This window comes from Colossoma macropomum, unplaced genomic scaffold, assembly GCF_904425465.1.
Source record: "Colossoma macropomum unplaced genomic scaffold, Colossoma_macropomum, whole genome shotgun sequence".
Lineage (NCBI taxonomy): Eukaryota > Metazoa > Chordata > Actinopteri > Characiformes > Serrasalmidae > Colossoma > Colossoma macropomum.
Window position 1 is genome coordinate 33,175,120 of NW_023494799.1, and position 19,141 is coordinate 33,194,260.

The 19,141-nt window shown below is 37.7% G+C and overlaps 1 protein-coding gene across 1 annotated transcript; it reads left to right on the forward strand.

The window, feature by feature from the left end:
• Positions 1 to 1,947: 1,947 nt before the first annotated feature.
• dhodh (dihydroorotate dehydrogenase) lies at positions 1,948 to 18,150 on the forward strand. The gene is made up of 9 exons (XM_036586581.1): positions 1,948 to 2,005; positions 5,345 to 5,557; positions 6,763 to 6,962; positions 13,397 to 13,479; positions 13,820 to 14,007; positions 15,473 to 15,586; positions 15,697 to 15,850; positions 17,247 to 17,406; positions 17,531 to 18,150. Exons 1-9 carry the CDS (start codon positions 1,988 to 1,990, stop codon positions 17,664 to 17,666), a joined length of 1,266 nt encoding a protein of 421 aa, XP_036442474.1. The 5' UTR covers positions 1,948 to 1,987; the 3' UTR covers positions 17,667 to 18,150.
• The last annotated feature ends 991 nt before the right edge of the window (positions 18,151 to 19,141 follow it).

The following is a 19,141-nucleotide window of genomic DNA, read 5'->3' on the forward strand; positions in this document are numbered from 1 at the left end:
GTGAAATGGTTTACTGTTGCAAAACTTACTGACTCAGATTTATTTAAAGTGGTGGAGATAGGAACCAGAAGTCACAATATCTACAATGCAAATATAGCCATTTTATTTGCTGTCAAAAATGACCATTGAACCCACACCTGTGTTCTGAGTTTTTATATGTTGGTAATGGTATAACAGTGGTAAATCTGAAAAATAAAGCTGTATTTAAGTAATACTTTGCTGTAAAACTCTTTGCATGTATTTATTCATCATCATCGTTAACCGCTTAGTCCAGATAGGGTCGCGGTCATGTATTTATTTTTTTTTATTTTATCTTTTTAAATGTATTTATTTAAAAAATAAAATTTTTTATTAAAAATTTTAAAAGTTTTATGTGTTTCTCTGAAAGTGATCACTATCTCCAACCTCAGGCATCAGGCAGTGTACGGTATAGCTATTTCATGTAACTTTCTGTGAGGTAATTTTTTGGAGCATAAAACTCTGTAGATGTCTGGTTACTATCACCACCACTGTGAACAATTCTGACTTTTCACAACAAACAACTTAATGACTTTATTTGACTGAAATTTAGAAAAATCGGTTTCCCCTTTAATATGATAAATTAAGTATAAAAAAAACTTACTTTAGATTTGTTCTCAGGCAATTTAGAGAATCAAATGAAACTTGACATTTTATATATGGACATTAATTGGTTAATCAAGATATCCCTATTCAAGACATTAGACCAAGCCAAGAAGCTAACCCTAATCATTTAATCATTAACCCTTTAAAATCCCAGGCTTAGGTGACTTTTTAGAGAAATGGGTACAACAAAAAAAGTTCCCTACTGACTTTACAGTGATAGTGTTACATTATTATTATTGTTATGAACTTGGTAGCAGAAAAGAACAGCAATTCTCTTCTCTACCAATTTTCCAATCTTACAGTATTTACAGTATTCTTTTCTACTCACCACCAAGAAGATTATTATTGTACAGTCCCATCAAACCCTCACCGACCCACCAGCCTTTAGATGTAGTCTCAACATCTGCGATCAGATTCAGTAAAAACGCCTTAATTTTGCAGTCTATAAATGTAAGAAGTTGCCCTCTTCGACGACTCTCACATGCTTTTCTTGCCTGGGCCCAAGTCTTCGGCTCTTCAGCAAATTCATAGCACACGTCCCCAACAACGCATTTGGCCCTATCTCTGTAATCATATATTTGGCCCTCAGTGTCATTGTCACAGGATTCAGCAGATAAAAGCGAAAGAAAAGCCCCTAAAATCCAGCAATAAATGCACATCTGCCTTAAGAAAGCCATGGTGGAAGAGTTGAAAAGTAAACTTCACTTCCAGGGAAGATTACAGAGACTGGAAAACAGGCAGTCTCTGTCCATCTTAGGCAAATTTGGCAATGCTTTGTGAAAACAGTGAATGTGAGCTAACTTCATTAGGAAAATAACAGCAGACACTCAAACTACATGCAAAGTCTTGACTTACCTTAAAGTTTCATTTCTAGGTTGCTTGGTGTCAGCTGTAGCAACGGAAGGCTAGGGACAATAATTTTGAATTTTTGACCAAATAAAGTAATACAACATGAATGAAAATGTAGCCATTTTTGACAGGTTCAGTGGCCAACTGTCAAGTAGAAATTCAAATCTGTGAACCATGCCTAGCAGGCCTAGCGGGTGAGAAAATAAGGAAGGCTGACACCAAGACTCCCAAATATCTATAGTAAAATTGGTATTTTTATTACTTTTCTTAAAAAAGAGGTCACGTCATACTCTAACACGCTGTAATATATGTCATACATATGTAAAAGTAGCATAGTAATTATTAAAAAATGACAATACACACAAATCTGAAGATGTACAAGTCATTCGCTCAAAGAGTTTCGCTGTGATAATGATTTGTACATCAGCAAATCTAGCACTCTCAGTATCGCGAGAACTCGTAGAGGAAGTGAGACTCGCGGGAAGCGTTTCCAGTGTTTACAGCGTGAGTGAGCATGGCGGCGCAGCTGAAGGTAACTTTTAAGAAGTGCTGAATATTTCTTCGATGACTTATTTGCCCGACGTTTTTTCATTAACGCTAAAATAATAAAAACTCATTCCGCTGTAGCAAAAACGTGCCTCAGTTGTAACGGTTTAGCCGCAGTGCTTTTAACACCTGATCCGTTTGCTGTGTGTTTCTCTCACATGGCAGACTGAAATGCTGAGTCCAGCTGAAGTTTTACTTCTCACATCCAGAATTTAGACCTTTTCTCTATGTTTGTTACTCGTTTACCAGTTTGTTCCTCATGTATAAACCACGTTTTTCCTTCGGCTTTTGCACAAATGTATGTTTTTGAGGTAACGTTATACAACTGAAGGATTTCCTCAGAGGAAGACTGCGCATGACCTTAATGCCTCAGCTAACTAACTAATCAGTGCTCCACTCTCATTCTGCCCAGCCCGCAGGCACATTATCCACAGTCAGTCATTGATCAGGACCCCCAGACAGGCCCCTCTGTCTTCTCCAGTGCTCAAATGCGAAAGCTGTTTGCAAACATATTTTTTTTTGAGCTAAGTTCACACTACAAGCCTCATTTCTCAAATCCGATTTTTTGCTCAAATCCGATCTCTCTGACACGATGGTTCACTCTCGTTTAGGTAAGTGATTCAAATCTGTAATTAATGTGAACGAACCGGCGTCCTGAAATGACCCGCATGCGCACATCCTACTCAGTAACGTCACGTGAATCATCAGCAAACAGACTAACGAGCAGAACGAGCCTTCGCTGCGAAGATAATTGACTCTGATCAGCTCTCAGCTTCATTATTAGAGCGAGACGAAGGTGAAAAAGGTGAAATATGTTGCTTTTCCATCGTTTACAGGCTTTAACTTCTATTCGGCGCTGCTGCCATGGTAACGCTGAATAATGGCGCATGCACAGTGGAAAAAAGCAGCTGAACTCCGATCTGAGCATCACGTTAGGGCCGCATGGCCACGAATGGGATATGTATCCGATCTAGGACCACATATGAAATTGACTTAGGTCTGATTTGAAAAGATCAGATTTGTGTGTCCACACAGCTCTGAAAACATCAGATCTGAGTCACATTAGGCCAGAAAATTGGATTTGTGCCACTTCAACCTGGTAATGTGAACGTAGCCTTAGAAGCCTGCACTCCTCAATCAAAGGTGCCAGTAGTTTTGGCAAGAAATGCACCGGTATTTTTATGTACATGTCTGCTGAAGCTCATACATAAACGTCTTTCAACTTTAAAATTTGGGACTTTATCTACCTGGATTAGCATTATGGGGAAATCCTGATATAATACTGATGTCATCGTGCATCCCCAGTTTTGACACCCAAATTATAAATGTCCTGTTTCCCGGTTTTGTACAATCTAGATTTATGATCTCTACAGAGATTTCATTTGGTGCAGTATCTCTGGATTCAGTGGAGTAGACAGTCTGTCAGCCTGAAACTGTTTAGCTGAGAGCACTAAAATGGACTTGTGAACTATGGACTTCTGAGAATAAGATTTAATAAGTAAATTATATCAGTTTAGATGTGCAGGGGTTTCAGACTACACTTGAGACTATAATCACAATCTGTTGAATGAACGCCTTTGAAATGGATAAAAATCAGTCATGGCCGTGGCTGAAAGGCGGTCATTCTGAATTAATCCGGAGGCTCAGAATGACCAAATCAAGGTTTTGCTGCTTGTTATGACAGTAAGCTATTAAAAGGTAGAAAGGTTTGGACTAACATTTGCGGTGACTTGAAAACATTTAACCCCCTCAAAATGAGCCAAAACAAAACTTATGCAGTTGAATTAACTTTTTATTCAGTGCGCCCTGCCAAGAGGAGCCCCTGAGTTACAGAAGACATGAACTTATATAGGAAGTTTCTGTTTACTTGCAATAATGATAATTATTATTAAGGGGATGTCAAGTCAATTCTGACTCCTGGCGACCATATGGATAGTGATTCTCCAGCATATCCTGTCTTCTGTTTGGGTGTAGTATGTCTTACCATGAACTATAAAAATGAATTCAGTTCAAATTATCCAAACTATGTGGGCAGCCACTTTCTGTTGTTTCTTTATGATAAATACCTGTTAATCTTGAGTTTTTGAACTGAAGATATATGTTTAAGAATAGAAACAGAAATCACAAATCGTGCATGCATGTGAGGGGAAGTTGTGATTCGGCACAGCGGCGTTGTCTGAAATGACTGCCCCCCAGTGTTTAGCTACATAATGTTTAGTTCAAGTGTGTTGTTTAAAGTCTGCCTGACCTTAATGAGGACCTGGATGTCGTTTGAGCAGGTTGAGGGGAGTTTTGGGGATGTATTTATTAAAAAGCTTTAGGTGACTTGGCTTCTAGTATTTTTAGCCAGCAGCAAACTAAAGAAGTTCACCCTGAAGTGGTTGGTTGACTACAGTGTATTCAGCATTATTAAAGTATTTGAAACAAACACTGTTCTTTATAGAACCCCGATCTAATGCTCAAGCCACAAGCTAATATGTTAGCCCCACGCAAGTCATGATACAACAGTACAGTACATTACGTAGAGGTTGGCAATATGACAATATTTCATTGTTATCGTGATAACAATGTACTTTTCTGAATATATTGTTGATAATTGTCAGTACTTAAAGAACACTGACCAACTGCATGTTTCATGATAAAGTAAAATTAGTCCTATTTAATTGAATTTAGAGCAGCACTATATGTGAAATATTGAATTATTATAAAAATAAAGATCTTCAGACTGCGCCTTAAAATCTGTAACTACTATCAAATCTTGGATATGTAAGTCAAAACACAAAACTACATATAGTAGAAGTAACCAAATGACACCAAAAAGGAGCCAAAATAGCCACAAAATGAAAAAGGTTTTGAAAGCTGAGCCATCAAAACTTTTTCTTTATTTACCAGGCATAGGTGCTCAAGTGCAAAGTGCAAAAGTGAGATAAAACAAGGCAGCAAACATTTCAATCAATTCATCAGTGTTACACAACGACAGAGTCAGAAGCAAATAAATACAAGAACTCTATCAAAGTTTACCCAGTTTAATACATTTTCGTACCCAGAGTTTTTGATGGCTTTTTTAAAATGTGGCAGTACTGGTTCATTGTATGTATCAGATGATATTTTTGCCATGTTGGCCACCCCTAACATTATGCTACAATTCAATACTTTATGATAAATTGTATTTTTTACATCCCCAATAAAAAGTTTTACGTCTTGCTGTCCGTTTGTGATCAGATCAATTGAGATGGATGCTAATATGTATTAACTGGACCTTTGATACTAAAGTGGCCATAGAAAGTTTGCTGTACATCCTCTAAACAGAGTCTTCTTCACACAGGAGCGGCTGAAGGACGCAGTAAAGATTTTGGGATGTGGCAGTGCTGTGTTCCTGGGTTACCTCACTGTGTCTGGAGATGAACGGTTCTATGCTAGCGCCCTCATGCCTGTCCTGCAGAAGCTGATAGGAGCAGAAACAGCTCATGTGATGGCTGTGCGGCTCCTCAGTCTCGGCCTGGTGCCCAGAAACCGCTACCAGGACCCTGCCTCACTGGTCAGTTAGCAGAACATTCATGTGTATCTCCATTTACATCTTTTTGTGGACTTTCTGTTCCTGTCAAAATTTGGTGTATTTGGAATATAAATGTAATGTGATCATATTTTCATGCTCGGAAATTGAAAATGTTTATTACTTTAAAAAGAAATTCCACAGATTTTTCAAAATCATTGAGAGTGGTTTGGTGTGAAATGGTTAGAGAAACTTACCATATTTTTGTACACTGATGGCGACAGGAACCAGGGCTCACAATGTCTATAATGCCAATATAGCCATTTTATTTACAATCCAAAGTGGTCAGTGAATTTACATTTGTCCTAATATGTAATGTCAAATGATAATGTTAAAACAGTGGTCAATCCAAAATAAGTGTTCTATGGGGACTATTATAGTGTAGACATGTGTCCTGTTCCAGGAAGATTCCTAACATCTCCAATTGCTTTAAACTTCTTAATTATTGCTCTGATGGTGGATATTGGCATTTTCAACTGTTTAGCTATTTTATTGTAAGAATGTTCTTAACAGCCCACTTTGCTCGTGTTTTCCACAGGTGCCGATATTTGTGGAGCGCATTGTATACTTCTCTAATATGAATGGATATTTGAGAAAAAATAAGTTCTAGGTCAAAACCTAATCTCAAAGCTATAATAAAAAAAAGCATATATCAGGCATCAGACAGCATATTTTTAACCATTTAATGTTATAACTTCAGAGGCTTCAGATATCTGGGTCCAATCACCACCACTGTGGTCAGTTTATCTAGAATGGCACATTTTACATCAAATCAGTCTAAAAGACTCTCTTTACTTATAAATGATGTAATTATGTAGAAATGTATTAAAGCCAGTGGAGTACACTGTCTAATACCTAACTGGCAAAAAGACTGAAAACTCTGATTTACTTTATTGTGGAGTTATAGAGATATTAACAGTTTAGCTCTACATCTCTACATCTGAGAATCTAATGAAGATACAGTTACATTTTGCACAGTTTTTATCAGGCACAATCGCAGTCAAGAGGCTGCGGTTTTACATGAATTGGCCCTGCATTAACAATCATGCCTTCAGTGTTCTGCAGTTTGATACAGCTTGGTCATGTTTCATACTCAAAGTCAGCCCTGCTTAAGGCATGTCCAGGTTTTGTGTGGTAATTCCTTTGCAGTAAAATAGCCCAGGTTTGAACCACTGCTTTCATTTTACCAGGAGGTGAATGTGATGGGTCAAAGATTCAGAAACCCTGTTGGGATCGCCGCAGGCTTTGACAAGCATGGGGAGGCAGTGGATGCTCTATACCGGTTGGGATTTGGCTTTGTGGAAGTGGGCACGGTCACCCCTAAGCCGCAGGAGGGAAACCCCAAACCTCGTGTGTTTAGACTTGAAGCTGATCAGGCAGTCATTAACAGGTATGTGCAGTAACAGACCCAAAGCAGTTGATGCACCATGACACGTAACTTATAATGCAATTAAATATGTAATAATTTAATTATGTTTGAATAGTAGGCCGTATAGCAAATTGATAGTAAAAACTCAACATCTAAGGGATAAAGTTTAAAGAGTAAAAAGCCACTACTGAATTTTAAATAAGTGCCTTAATGCATTGCAAGTGCATGGAAAGCACTGGTTTAAAGCAGTCTGCCAGGTGACGTAATCAGTGTGGATGCACAATCAGAATTGGAAAATTTTTGCTCCGAACACATGATCAGTAATTGGACAGTTTAATACTTTTTATTTTGGCTGATCCACGATTCAGTTGATTTTTCGGGTGGAAACAGTGTAAGGCAGGTAAGTGCTCATGCTGTGTTTAAATTCTGCTGCTACACCAATACAAAAAGATCGCAGTCTAATTATGTATGACTGATTGCGCTGAATAGCCAGTTGTCTCTTACTTTTGACTTTTTTGATTCATGTTATTTAAATAGGCAACTGATGTTTCATTACATTGAGAAAGTATTGGGAATGTGTTAGTGGGTTTCTTGTGTTAATTTTGCTGCACACTGTAGCAAAAGTCAATCCAAAGGATCTTTTTTGGTGAGAAATGTTTTAATGCTTTAAAAAGGTTTGCGGAGCTAAACTATGGAAATGGAAATTCATAGAATTTTTTTTTGAATATTAATAAAAAAAAATTCCCTTTAACTTCTATATGGAAACTTGTTATTTCTGGAAAAATGCTGCATTTATGCATTAATGTAGTGTCATGTGAGAGAGATGTCCAGAAAAGGCTACAGCTTTTCCAAATAGAAAATTCTCTGACAGCTTTGAATGGAGAAACATGAGCTCCCTACTAAGGGTTGAAAAGTGGTAATAATGATAAAAAAATGGAAAACAACCAAAAACATTCATATACAGGAAATTAAAGATGGTAACATGTCAAATACAACTTTTATCAATAAAAAAAATTTGTTTGTTTTGCAGGAAATGATGTAAAGCATTTTTATCGCTAAAAGTCAGTTTGATGGAAACAGGCAGCTTCTAAGCAGCAGAAAGTTTTTAAGCACATTTTTTACTGCTTGGAAAGTCGATGGAAACATAACCGCTGGGTCAAGAGAAAAGGGTAACAAAAATCATCCAAAAACAGCAGCTATTGGCCAAGTTGATTGTAAAGTATAGTGCATCCCTATTAATCAGATAAATCAAGTTGAGCTGTTGTGATTAGAGCCAAACCAGTATGAAAATAGTGTGGCTGACACTGATGCTCATTTTAAGAGGCTAAAAATCATCCAGTATAACTTTATATGTACTTTCATAATTAGTTTTAGTGACTGATATGAATGTTTTCCACAATTGTCTAACTTCTTAAAATACAATACAAAACTTAAATAATAAAAAAATTGTAGCACTATGGGTAGATCCATGCCTAAGCCTTTGTGGTTTTTTTTTTTATTTAGTTGCCTCTTCTTATTTTTCATTAGTTCTCTCTGTTTGTATTATAACATTAGTCTAAAGGTTCGTTTTGGATACGTTTAATATGTTTCTGTACAGACTGTCAGATTTATTATGACCACCCTATGAATATAAAGTTGAAGAATATAGTGTAGTGTGTTGGCGTTAGCCTACCTCATAGATTCCATGTTTATGTCTGATGAAGCTCAGAGCTGTAGTGAAATGATGGTAGATAATGTGTGCAATCAGTGTTTTTCTCTATGTCCACTATACTCATAAGCCAAATGAGCGTACAATATTATGCAAATGAGATGCGAGCTGTTTGAATAGTTGTACAGCTTGTGTAGAAATTGGCCTGTCAGAATTAGTAATGTCTGATGCAGGCATGTCCTGCACCTTCAATCGAAAAATAAATAGCAAAATATATCGCTATATGGCTGTAGCCTGTATGGCTTGTATTAAAATTCAAAACTGTGAGTGACTTTGATTCTCGCTACATACCATTATCAGCCAATAAAGCGAGTCCTGCCTGGGCTTTTTTTTAATATGGGCTTCCTCCACTTGGAAGTAAATGAGCGCTCTGTGTGAATGCTAAAGGTTTTGAATGGCAAATTCTCTCTTGGATACGCATCTTGCATAACATTTGAAAGTTGCCCTCTCACATGCGCTATAAACACCTTTCTCTCTCAGTGTAGTTACTAATTTACAGTACTATTTAAAAGTTGGAGACCACCCTTCATTTATTTCCTTTTGGGTAAAAAACGGCTAAAAAGTTAATAATTTTTCAGCATCTGGAAAAAAAGCAGTGAATATATATTTAACTACAGAAAAGCCTCAACAGCTAAATATAATATACATTTTTACAGCTTCTATTTTTTTGGAGACATTAATTCAGTTTTTCCAAAAATCTACAGGAGTGTTTTTCCACAGCTCCTAAGTTCAGTCTTAGAAGTTGGCTGCATTTTCTGCTTCTCACAATCCAAGTAATAACAAACACATTCAGTGATGTTGAGATGTTGAACAGCAGCTTCTTTGTTTGATTTCTTTTGTTTTGTTTCTGTTTGCTTTTCTCATTAAGGGCTTCTTTACAGCTACACATCTTTTCAGATCCGTAGTGCTAAGTTGTCTTCTCACAGTGGTCAGACGGACAGAAACACCTGTGTTTTGTTTCAGATCTGAAGCAAGAATAGAGCTTCATTTTCTCCTCTTTCTCAAAGATGAAAGCTCACGGTGACTTGATGGATGGATGGCTGTCTGTGTCTTAGGTTTATTTTTATTTTTATTTTTTAACTCTACAGACTTAGAAATGAGGGTTCTTCAAGGGTTCTTAAGTAAAGAAATCATTCTATATAGAATCATGAACACTCGAAGAATCCTTTGCATGATAAAGGGGTTCTTTGCATTATGAAATGGTTCTTCAGATTGATGGACATACATAGAACCTTTTTGAAAAAGTACCACAGAAGGTTCTTTCATTTATACAAGCTCGACATCGTAACAATAGAAGAACTCTTTGCTGCTATTTAGAACCCTTTTCAAAAAACCTTTATTCATGCAAAGGATTCTTTGAGTGTTCATGGTTCTATACAGAACCATTTTCTTTACTAAAGAACGCTTGAAGAACCATCTTTTTTAAGAGTGTAGTTTTGGAAGTTTCTGTTTTTTTCCTGTATTATTTTTCAGAAGATTAGATATAAAACAATCCACTTGCATAAGGAAGTCAATGAAAGGATGCCAAGTGGTAAAACGCGAGTTTACAAAAGTAGAGTTCTAAAAGAAATATTCAAAGACGTAGAGCAAAAGGGACTCCTAACAACTGTGCATGACCTGGTAGACCACCAGTCATGTCACCATCAGATAAACAGCACTTAAAGCTTTCATCTCTGAGAGAGAGGAGAAAATCAAGCTGCTTCAGATCTGAAAACATCCACAGGTGTTTCTGTCCATCCTTCCACTGTGAGAAGACAACTCAGCGCTATGGGTCTGAAAGGATGTGTAGCTGTCAAGAAGCCCTTACTGAGAAAAGGAAATGGACAAAAAAAAGAAAGAAAACTTGCTAATCAAACAAAGAAGCTGCTGCTGTTCTCAGAACAATGGACTGACCACCCCTGAGTCCAGATCTCAACATCATTGAAGGTGTTTGTGATTAATTGGATCTTGAGAAGCATGACTGGACTTTGGAGGTGTGGAAAAATATGCCAGAACTCCCCTAAAAACAATGGAAGATATAAAAGGCAAACAGTGTCTTTTTAATAGTACTTAAAATTGGTATCATATTTCTTTAATGCTTCTCTGTATTTCTCTGTTAAATATGTTTCTTGTTTTTATCTGATGCTGAAAAATGAATAACTTGTACTTACAGGATGTTTTTGTTAAATTAATAAAGGCAGGTCTCTCAGGTCAAGTGGCTAAATCTGATTTTTTTCTTAGGCTGTCACAGTGTCTTTTAAAGGTGACCTATATGCGACATTAGTCTGAACAGATCACGCTCCTAAACTGACCTACATGCGCAAAAGAACAATGCTTCACGTGGCTCATCCAGGTGTAAACAATTAAAAAGGAATCAACAGTAACAGTCACTCCTGCAGATTTCAATTTCATCTTTGCCAGCATCACAGAAGCTAAAAAAGATGTTGCGATGGTCGACAGCTGGTCTCATCGCCCAGAATGCACTCGAGCTCGCTGTAAAAAGGCCAAGTTATTCGGCCACGGTCACTTCTTTCGTTCGCGTCCTTGGTTTCTTGAAACTTGGCTTTCAGACTCTTAACATTTCTTTAACGCTGCAGCTTCGTTCTCCTGTGGCCACATTCGGTCATTGCTTTCGAAATTTCTTTGAACACGGAGCAATTAGAAGAGTCTTCTAATTTTGTTTGTACACCCCAAATGTTGGCAGTCTCAGCAGTGCGAAATTATGACGCATTTAGAGTTGGGTTGACATAAATGTTGCATGAATTCCAATCTGGCTGTATAGACTCACATTGAATGCATATTGGATCCGTATCGGATTTCAGTACCACATATGAAAGGCTTTGTTCACGCAGCAGGAAAAAGTGGCCCAAATCTGATCTTTTTCTTCATTTGGGACACAGATGTGTCATCTGTGTGTCAGTGTGAACAGCAAAAAACACTGAATCTGACATTGTCAATTCCGATTTGAGACAATTTTGTATGTGGTACTGACATCCGATACGTATCTGATCTGCGGCTGTGCGGCTCAGTCTGAACAGCCAGATCGGAATTCATGCGACTTTTACGTGAATCCAACTCGACATTCATCATAACTTAGCGCTGCTGAGACCTCATAAACATTTGTTGTGATGTTTTCTTACAAACATTAGAAGATGCTTATCCGAATCCCTCTGTGTTTGAAGAGATTGCGAAAGAAAGAAACGGCCGAGCGCGGCCGTAGGAGAGCGAGGCTGCAGTGTCGAAGAACAGTTAAAGATCTGAAAGCAGAGTTTAAAGAATCCGAAGACATGAATCAAAGAAGTGACCACGCCCTTTTTACGGCGAGCTCGAACACATTCTGGGTGATGAGCCCAGCTGTCAGTCAATGAAGCTTCATGATGTCTCGTCTGGGAGTGGCTGGCGTTCGTTCATAGTCATGATTGTTTACCTCTGGATGAGCCACTGTTCTTTTGCGCATGTGGGTCAGTTTAGGAGCTGATCTGTTCAGACTGATGTCACATACAGATCACATTTAAAAGATATTGTAAACAGCCAAACAAAAAATCGGATTTGGTTAGAAAATCAAATTTGGGCCACTTTTACCTGCTGTTGTTCTTTTGTTAATGTGACCTGTATCTGACATCAGTCTAAATAGATCATGCTCTTAAAAAGGGTCAAGTAAAGATATAGATCTACTAATCTATATTAATCTATAATCTATATTAATCTATAATAATCTATAGATTTAATAATCTGTGTATATTATTAAACAAAATAAGCTTAGTAAATGAAATATGCTTAATACTAAACCAGAGGAAAAACAGCTAATACCACCAAGTTCTCTGTGCTTCACCAAACACATGGTCATATCTGTACTTAAACATTGCACAAACATGAGTGTCGATCGCTGAGTTCTCTCTGTTACGTAATCCTGTCCCACTTTCTAAGTATTATGTTCTTTAAGTAGTATAAATTTGGACGGTAGCTTTCTTTGTACTGAATGCAGTCTGGCAGCTGTGTTGCTGTTGATGTGCCTAGCTGAACCCAACACGGCATCTGTGTATGTATATCTGTGGTTCACACTGCCTGTGCTTGTCTAGCTCCTCCTAAATGAAAGACGTGAAGCATAAACATACTAACAGCCATTTTGATGATGTTGACGTAAGAAGAAATTATGATAAAGACTGAGTTGGATTGACACACGAGAGCTGTTCAGACAGAAGTCACATTGCCGGATAACAGATATGTAACAGATTTTAATGCCACCTATAAAAGTGGCATTAAAAACCCAAACTGAAACCATCAGATTTAGTGTTTACACGTAAAAAATCAAATCTGTGTCACATAGTAAGAAAAAGATCAGATTTGGGCCATTTCTATCTGCAGTGTGAACAAAGCCTTTCACAGCAGTCAAAATACTGTCACACATTCACATTGATAAGAAAGACGTCATACAGAGCCTTACATGCTACTAAAACAAACACACTGGAAAACACACACGCTAGAACACAGCCCGTGAGTCGTGCTGAGTCAGATGTGAGATGAAAGAGATGAAAGACTGCATTTATTACATCCTGCTGTTCATAGATGGATATGTTTACTAGCGAAAGATGTGCTTAGATAGATTCAGAGGAATATAGTCAATGAAACAGAAATGAACCCAGTAAGCGCAAACAAGGTTTATGCTGCGTTTATCTTCGTCTGTATATTCCTATGCTAATGTTGAGCTTTGCCGAATGGTAAATTAATGACAATGACAACACTGGCTGTGTGTGTGCATGTGTTTCAGATACGGGTTCAACAGCTGTGGCCTGTTAGCCGTTCAGGACAGATTAAAAGCCAGAGCATGTGTTCAGTCGGAACTCACAAGAGGTAAACCTGAGAACATTTTACATCCTCCTGCCTCGCCTGTCTTAAAAGCTGTCCTTGGCTCGTGTTAGAAGAAATTACAATCAAGGATGTTTATCCGCTGTAAACGCTGTGAGCATCGACTTGGAATGGAGCCACAAAGCAGTCAGTTCACTGCATCTCTCCAGTTAAATGAGAATCATTCTGGAGCGCACTGAGAAAAACAAGCATTCTCCTCAGTCTCTACTGCACACCTGTTATTATTCATTCACTCTGGGCTTTTTTCCCAGTCATTTGAATGAGCCTCTGTAGTGCTTACAGCTCAACACGACTCCTCTGTAATGGCGCTATTGTGCTCTCTCAGCAGGCACACCTCTTGGCATCAACCTAGGTAAAAACAAGCTGTCCACTGACGCGGCGGCTGATTACCTGGAGGGCGTGCGGACTCTCGGCCCCCTCGCTGATTACCTGGTGGTGAATGTTAGCAGCCCCAACACTCCTGGCCTCCGAAACTTGCAGGGCAAAGAAGAACTGCGCCATCTTCTGGAGAAGGTAGAGCAGAGTCCAGCTACTGAGTACCAAAACACAGCTACCGATTACTTGGTGTAGCAGCTGGCGGTTGTTTTGTTTGTTTCCTGTCACTCAGTGTTTTGCAGCATTTTTTTCTTGTGATGTAACTGGACAGCTGTAGTTGGACTTGCTTTGTCTGGCATGTAGAAGTGCCTTAGGGGTGTTTTGTGAAGTATTGCACTGTACAGGGGTGTAAGCAAACTTTGAGGCATTGATTTTTGGGAATGTTAGAATCGATTTAACAGCATTGTGTCAGAAAACACGCTTTTATTTATTTATTTAATTTCAGTCAAAAAGGCCATTAAGCCATTCATTTATCAGTATCAGAAAAAAGCAGGAAACATACATTTACACATGCAAAAGCCTCCAAGTATAATGTCAAATCTATCAGTATTAAATTTTTTCCATTCTTTACTTTTGTGCACCTACTACTATTTTAATTCTCCATCCTTTCTATCTTAAAACCAGTGGGTTACAGCTGTGGCTTCCCAGCAAAAGCTGCTCCCAGTGGTGTCGTAGGGAAGGGGAACGTCAAAAGAAAAGAGGTGATAAAAACTGCACTGGAGTTCAGAAAAATGATTAAAAGAAACAAAGAAAATGGTACTATCAGTCCAAGACCACCATGATAAACCACCAAAACTGTCTCCATCAGATATACAGTACTTAAAGCTTTCATCTTTGAGAGAGAGGAAAAAAATCAGGCTGTACTCTCAGATTCTGATTCAGATCTAAAAAAATCCACAGGTGTTTCTGTCCATCCTTCCACTGTGAGAAGACAACTCAACACTATGAGTCTGAAAGGATGTGTAGCTGTCAAGAAGCCATTACTGAGAAAAGCAAATAGACAAAAAAGAAAATTTGCACTAGAACACCGAAATGAAACATCTGAGACGTGGAGTAAAGTTTTATGTATTGATGAGTCTAAGTTTATAATTGTGATTACTTGCATGGTGAGAATCAATAAATACAACCAAGACTGGTTGTACAACTTCTAGACTGAACTTTGGAGGTGTGAAAAAATAATCCTGCAGATTTCTTTGAAAAACTAAAAGCGAGTCTCTCTAAAATAATAGAAGCTGTAATGAAAGCAAAGAGTTGACACCCTAAATACTGAAAAATCTAGTGTGATAATTAGTTGTTAAGGCTTTTGTGTAACTTTGTTAAATCTGCTTTTTTTCATATATTTTTTTATTTTTTATTTTTTTATTTTTATATTTAAACATATAAGTGTGTTTACATATATTTTGTGTAATTTTATGGTAAATATATTGATTAAAATCAAATAAGTGAAAAAGTGCTCTTGTGCACTTTTGCACAGACCTGTAAGTGATTATAATGGTATTCGATAAAATATAAATCAAGTAAGTTGCTAAATATTTGCTAATCTTTGACCATAATAAAATTGTGAGGTTATTGAATTATACCCGTAGTGTGTGTTTGCACACAGGTACTGAAAGAGCGTGACTCTCTGCAAGGGACGAACCGGCCGCCAGTGATGGTGAAGATTGCTCCTGATCTTTCACAGCAGGACAAACAAGACATTGCTGAGGTCATCACAGAGGTCAGTTAGAGAAATATACATTTATATTGATAAAATGCATGTATAGATAGAAAAATCCATTGGGACACAGAGTCAGTGCCTTTGTTGACCAGTGTGCTCTTCTGTGTTAGCTTGGCTTGGATGGCTTAATAGTCTCCAACACCACGGTATCCAGACCTGAGACTCTGCAGGACCCCAAAAAGAATGAGACTGGGGGGCTCAGTGGTCAGCCTCTCAAAGAGCTGTCCACTTGCGTGGTGCGGGAGATGTACACCTTGACGAAAGGTAAAAACCAGTACATGCTTAGGGAGGTTATATAAGAATGAGATCAATGATTTTAATCAAGTATGAATTTGTTTATTTATTATGAATCTGTCAGGGACATGGCTCACTAATAAACAGTATTAACAGAACTGCAAATGAGCCACGAAAAAGGCTATTTTTTCTGTTGTATTTTTTATCCCTGGCTAGATGTTAAAAGGCAACTTTAAGTTGCTTAAATTAAAAACGCAAAATGAACACTCCACATTAAATATGTGAAATCTAACACAATATATACACAATAACAATTATATAACAATAAAAAATGTCTAACTTAAACAAAGACAAACCCACATAAACAACACATACAGGTGAATCTGCTATAGTTTTACAGTAATAATTCTGGAGTGAATGACTTTCTGTAATGGGCTTAATGCAGAGCATCCTCAGCAGTGGTAGTTTTGATGGAACTGATCTTACAATAATGTAACAAAACCTGGTAACCGTGGACTTTATATATAGCGCTGAAAGAAATTATGATGTGATACAGTTTCTTTACCTTTAACATAGCCCTGTAAGCTACGTTTTTGGTGAAGGGCTAATAAAAAAAAAAGAAATACATGAAAGTACCACTTTAAAGGCAGTGCAGTTGTGTTATTGGGTAGCATTTGGCAATCTGAATGAACTGAAGGCTAGCCCAGTTTACTAGCCTAATTATTTTCTTAATTATTTTATTATCTCACAGCAACTTTCCCTGATGTCTGTTTGGTCGGTTAAATCTTTTACAACTTACACTATAGAACCTAGTTAAAAGGGGGATCCCCCCCCCCATGTTTTATGCATAATTCAGTCATTGGAATGTAACCAGAGTTTTGATGTGAAATACTTAATTGTAGAGAAACTTGCTGACTCATACTTCTTAACAGTGGTGGTGAAAGGAACCAGGAGTTGCAATGTCTACAGCAAAAATATGGCCTTTTTATTTACCATCCAAAATGACCAGTGAACATTTATGTGTCTTCACATCAACAACATTTATGTGAGTTTTATGTGTAATGTTGGTAATACAATACAATAGTGGGAAATCTGAAAAAATAAGATTTCTTACGGGGTACTACAACGCCCTACGTGTACCTTTCTGCCATGAATGGATTATAATGATCTCATCAGTAGCATTTTCTCAGGCACCAGGCAGTGTATTTGTTCCTATCACAGCTGCAGTGAACATTTCAGACTCAGCAAGTTTCTCTAGAATGCAGCATTTCATATCCAACTCTGAATGACTTTGTTTACATCTCAATAATTGAATTTTGGAGAAATTTTGAAAAATTGTTGAAATTCCTCTGTAAACTAGTCCAGTTCTAATAGTGCTAAAGGCTCAAGTGAATTAGAGTAAGCCACTGCTTTTGCTTGTTTGCAGGGAAGGTGCCCATTATTGGAGTGGGTGGAGTAGCCAGTGGTCAGGACGCCCTGGATAAGATCCGTGCCGGAGCCTCACTAGTTCAACTCTACACAGCGCTGGTGTACCAGGGACCTCCTGTTGTCAACAAGATCAAAAGGGAACTACATGAGCTCTTAATGTGAGTGCACCCAGCCTATTTTAAGACTTGTCAATAAATTACCTTGTTCATTACTTATTGTTAAATGAATTGAATGACAATGTTAAGGTGAAGACATTAAAAGTATTGCATGTTGGTTTTGCAGGGCACAAGGATTCACTAGTGTATCAGAAGCAGTGGGTGCTGACCACAGGACGTCTGAAGGTGCGACACTATTGCATGATCCTCAGAAGGACTGTGCTCATCACGACGCCAAATCTGCAGCAGTTTCAGTGAGCTAGGCCCTAGAGCACAGCCCAGTTGTCGTGCATTTACTTAGACCCCGAGAGCAGCCCAGGATACAGCAGAGTGAAGGGTCCAAATCAAACTTATTTTTCTCCTTGAGGCGGTCAGATTTGAGAGTAGAGCTGAGCGATTGTCACGTGATCCTAGGCAGAAATGACTCTGTCAGTGTTTGAACTTGGTCTAAATCGGAACTGAAAAGTTCTGGGTGGAGGCGATTGATCGCTGCATGGACTTCAAGGAAAACATCAGCTCCATATCTGATGTGGGGGGAAAAATGTTTTGATCTAATGTGACTGGCTGTCTAAACAAAGCCTCCCTGTGAGTTTAAGTATCATGGTTGAGGAATCACAGGAGAACACGCACGAACAGAGACGAGGATCGACAGGATCAAGGGGCAGTTTCATGAAGATGGACCATCTTTTGTAATCATGTTGTGTCTTGTCTGTTATCATCTAATAATAATAATTATGAATAATGAAAGGGTGATGTTCTCTTCTTTATTTTTTGTTTTGTGTTGTCACCATCAAGATTTGGAATGAGTGTTTTTCACAAATTTCTAAATGAAAAATCAATAATTTAATTAATTAATGAATGAATTGATTAATTAATAATAGCGCAACATAGGCCTGTACCCGGTGACGGTTAATGAAGTTACTACAGTAAAAGCTCTTTAAGAGCCGGGTTAAAGAACTGTCTGTAACGTTTAACCATCATATGCAAAAGTTTGAACACTCCTAATCAAATTACATGTTTTGTTGATTTTCTAGTTGGAATTGCTAATTAATGCACTACTTCTGTTTATTTGTTTTAGTTAAATTTAGTTTAATGAACAAAACATAAAATATAAAATTATAACTTTTGCACAGACCACTGTTTTTTTTTCAGAATGTTAATTTCAGCAAATAAACAGTAATTGTGCATTAAAATGTGCAGAAGTGTGTTCTCTGTAAAGGATGTGTTAACTTATTTTCACAAATCTACAAAGCATGTATTTTGTTCAGGGGCGCCCAAACTTTTGGATACAACTGTATTACATGCAAACCATAGCAAGACACTAGAATTCCCACACATGAATATAATAGAACTTTTAAACATGTTGGGTGATGAGATCCTACAGTAATACCATATTATCTGCACGTACAGTCAGATGCAAAAGTTTGCACACCCCTTGTAAAATGACGTATTTGTTGATTTGAAAATACTTTAACACATCCTCCACAGAGAGAACACTTCTCAGTGCTTGTTAGTTAAGAACTGTCTTAAAATTACTTTAAGAAAAAATGTTGCTATTATTGTTATTATTAATTCAAATTCCATATTGAGGTACCAAAAATGGATAGATCTTGTTATGGCAACAAATGCTTGGGTGTGTGTCCACATGCTCAAGCTATCTGAAAACTTGCACTCACAATTCTCTTGGGCACCAATTACACACTCTTGTCTCCATGCTGACTGTGATCTGTAGTAGTAC

Bases quoted from the DNA above. Each gene is read 5' to 3' on its own strand.
- dhodh (XM_036586581.1), top strand. The intron at 15,587-15,696 runs GTCAGTTAGAGA...CTTCTGTGTTAG, and splicing joins TTGCTGAGGTCATCACAGAG to CTTGGCTTGGATGGCTTAAT. The intron at 17,407-17,530 runs GTGAGTGCACCC...TTGGTTTTGCAG, and splicing joins GAACTACATGAGCTCTTAAT to GGCACAAGGATTCACTAGTG.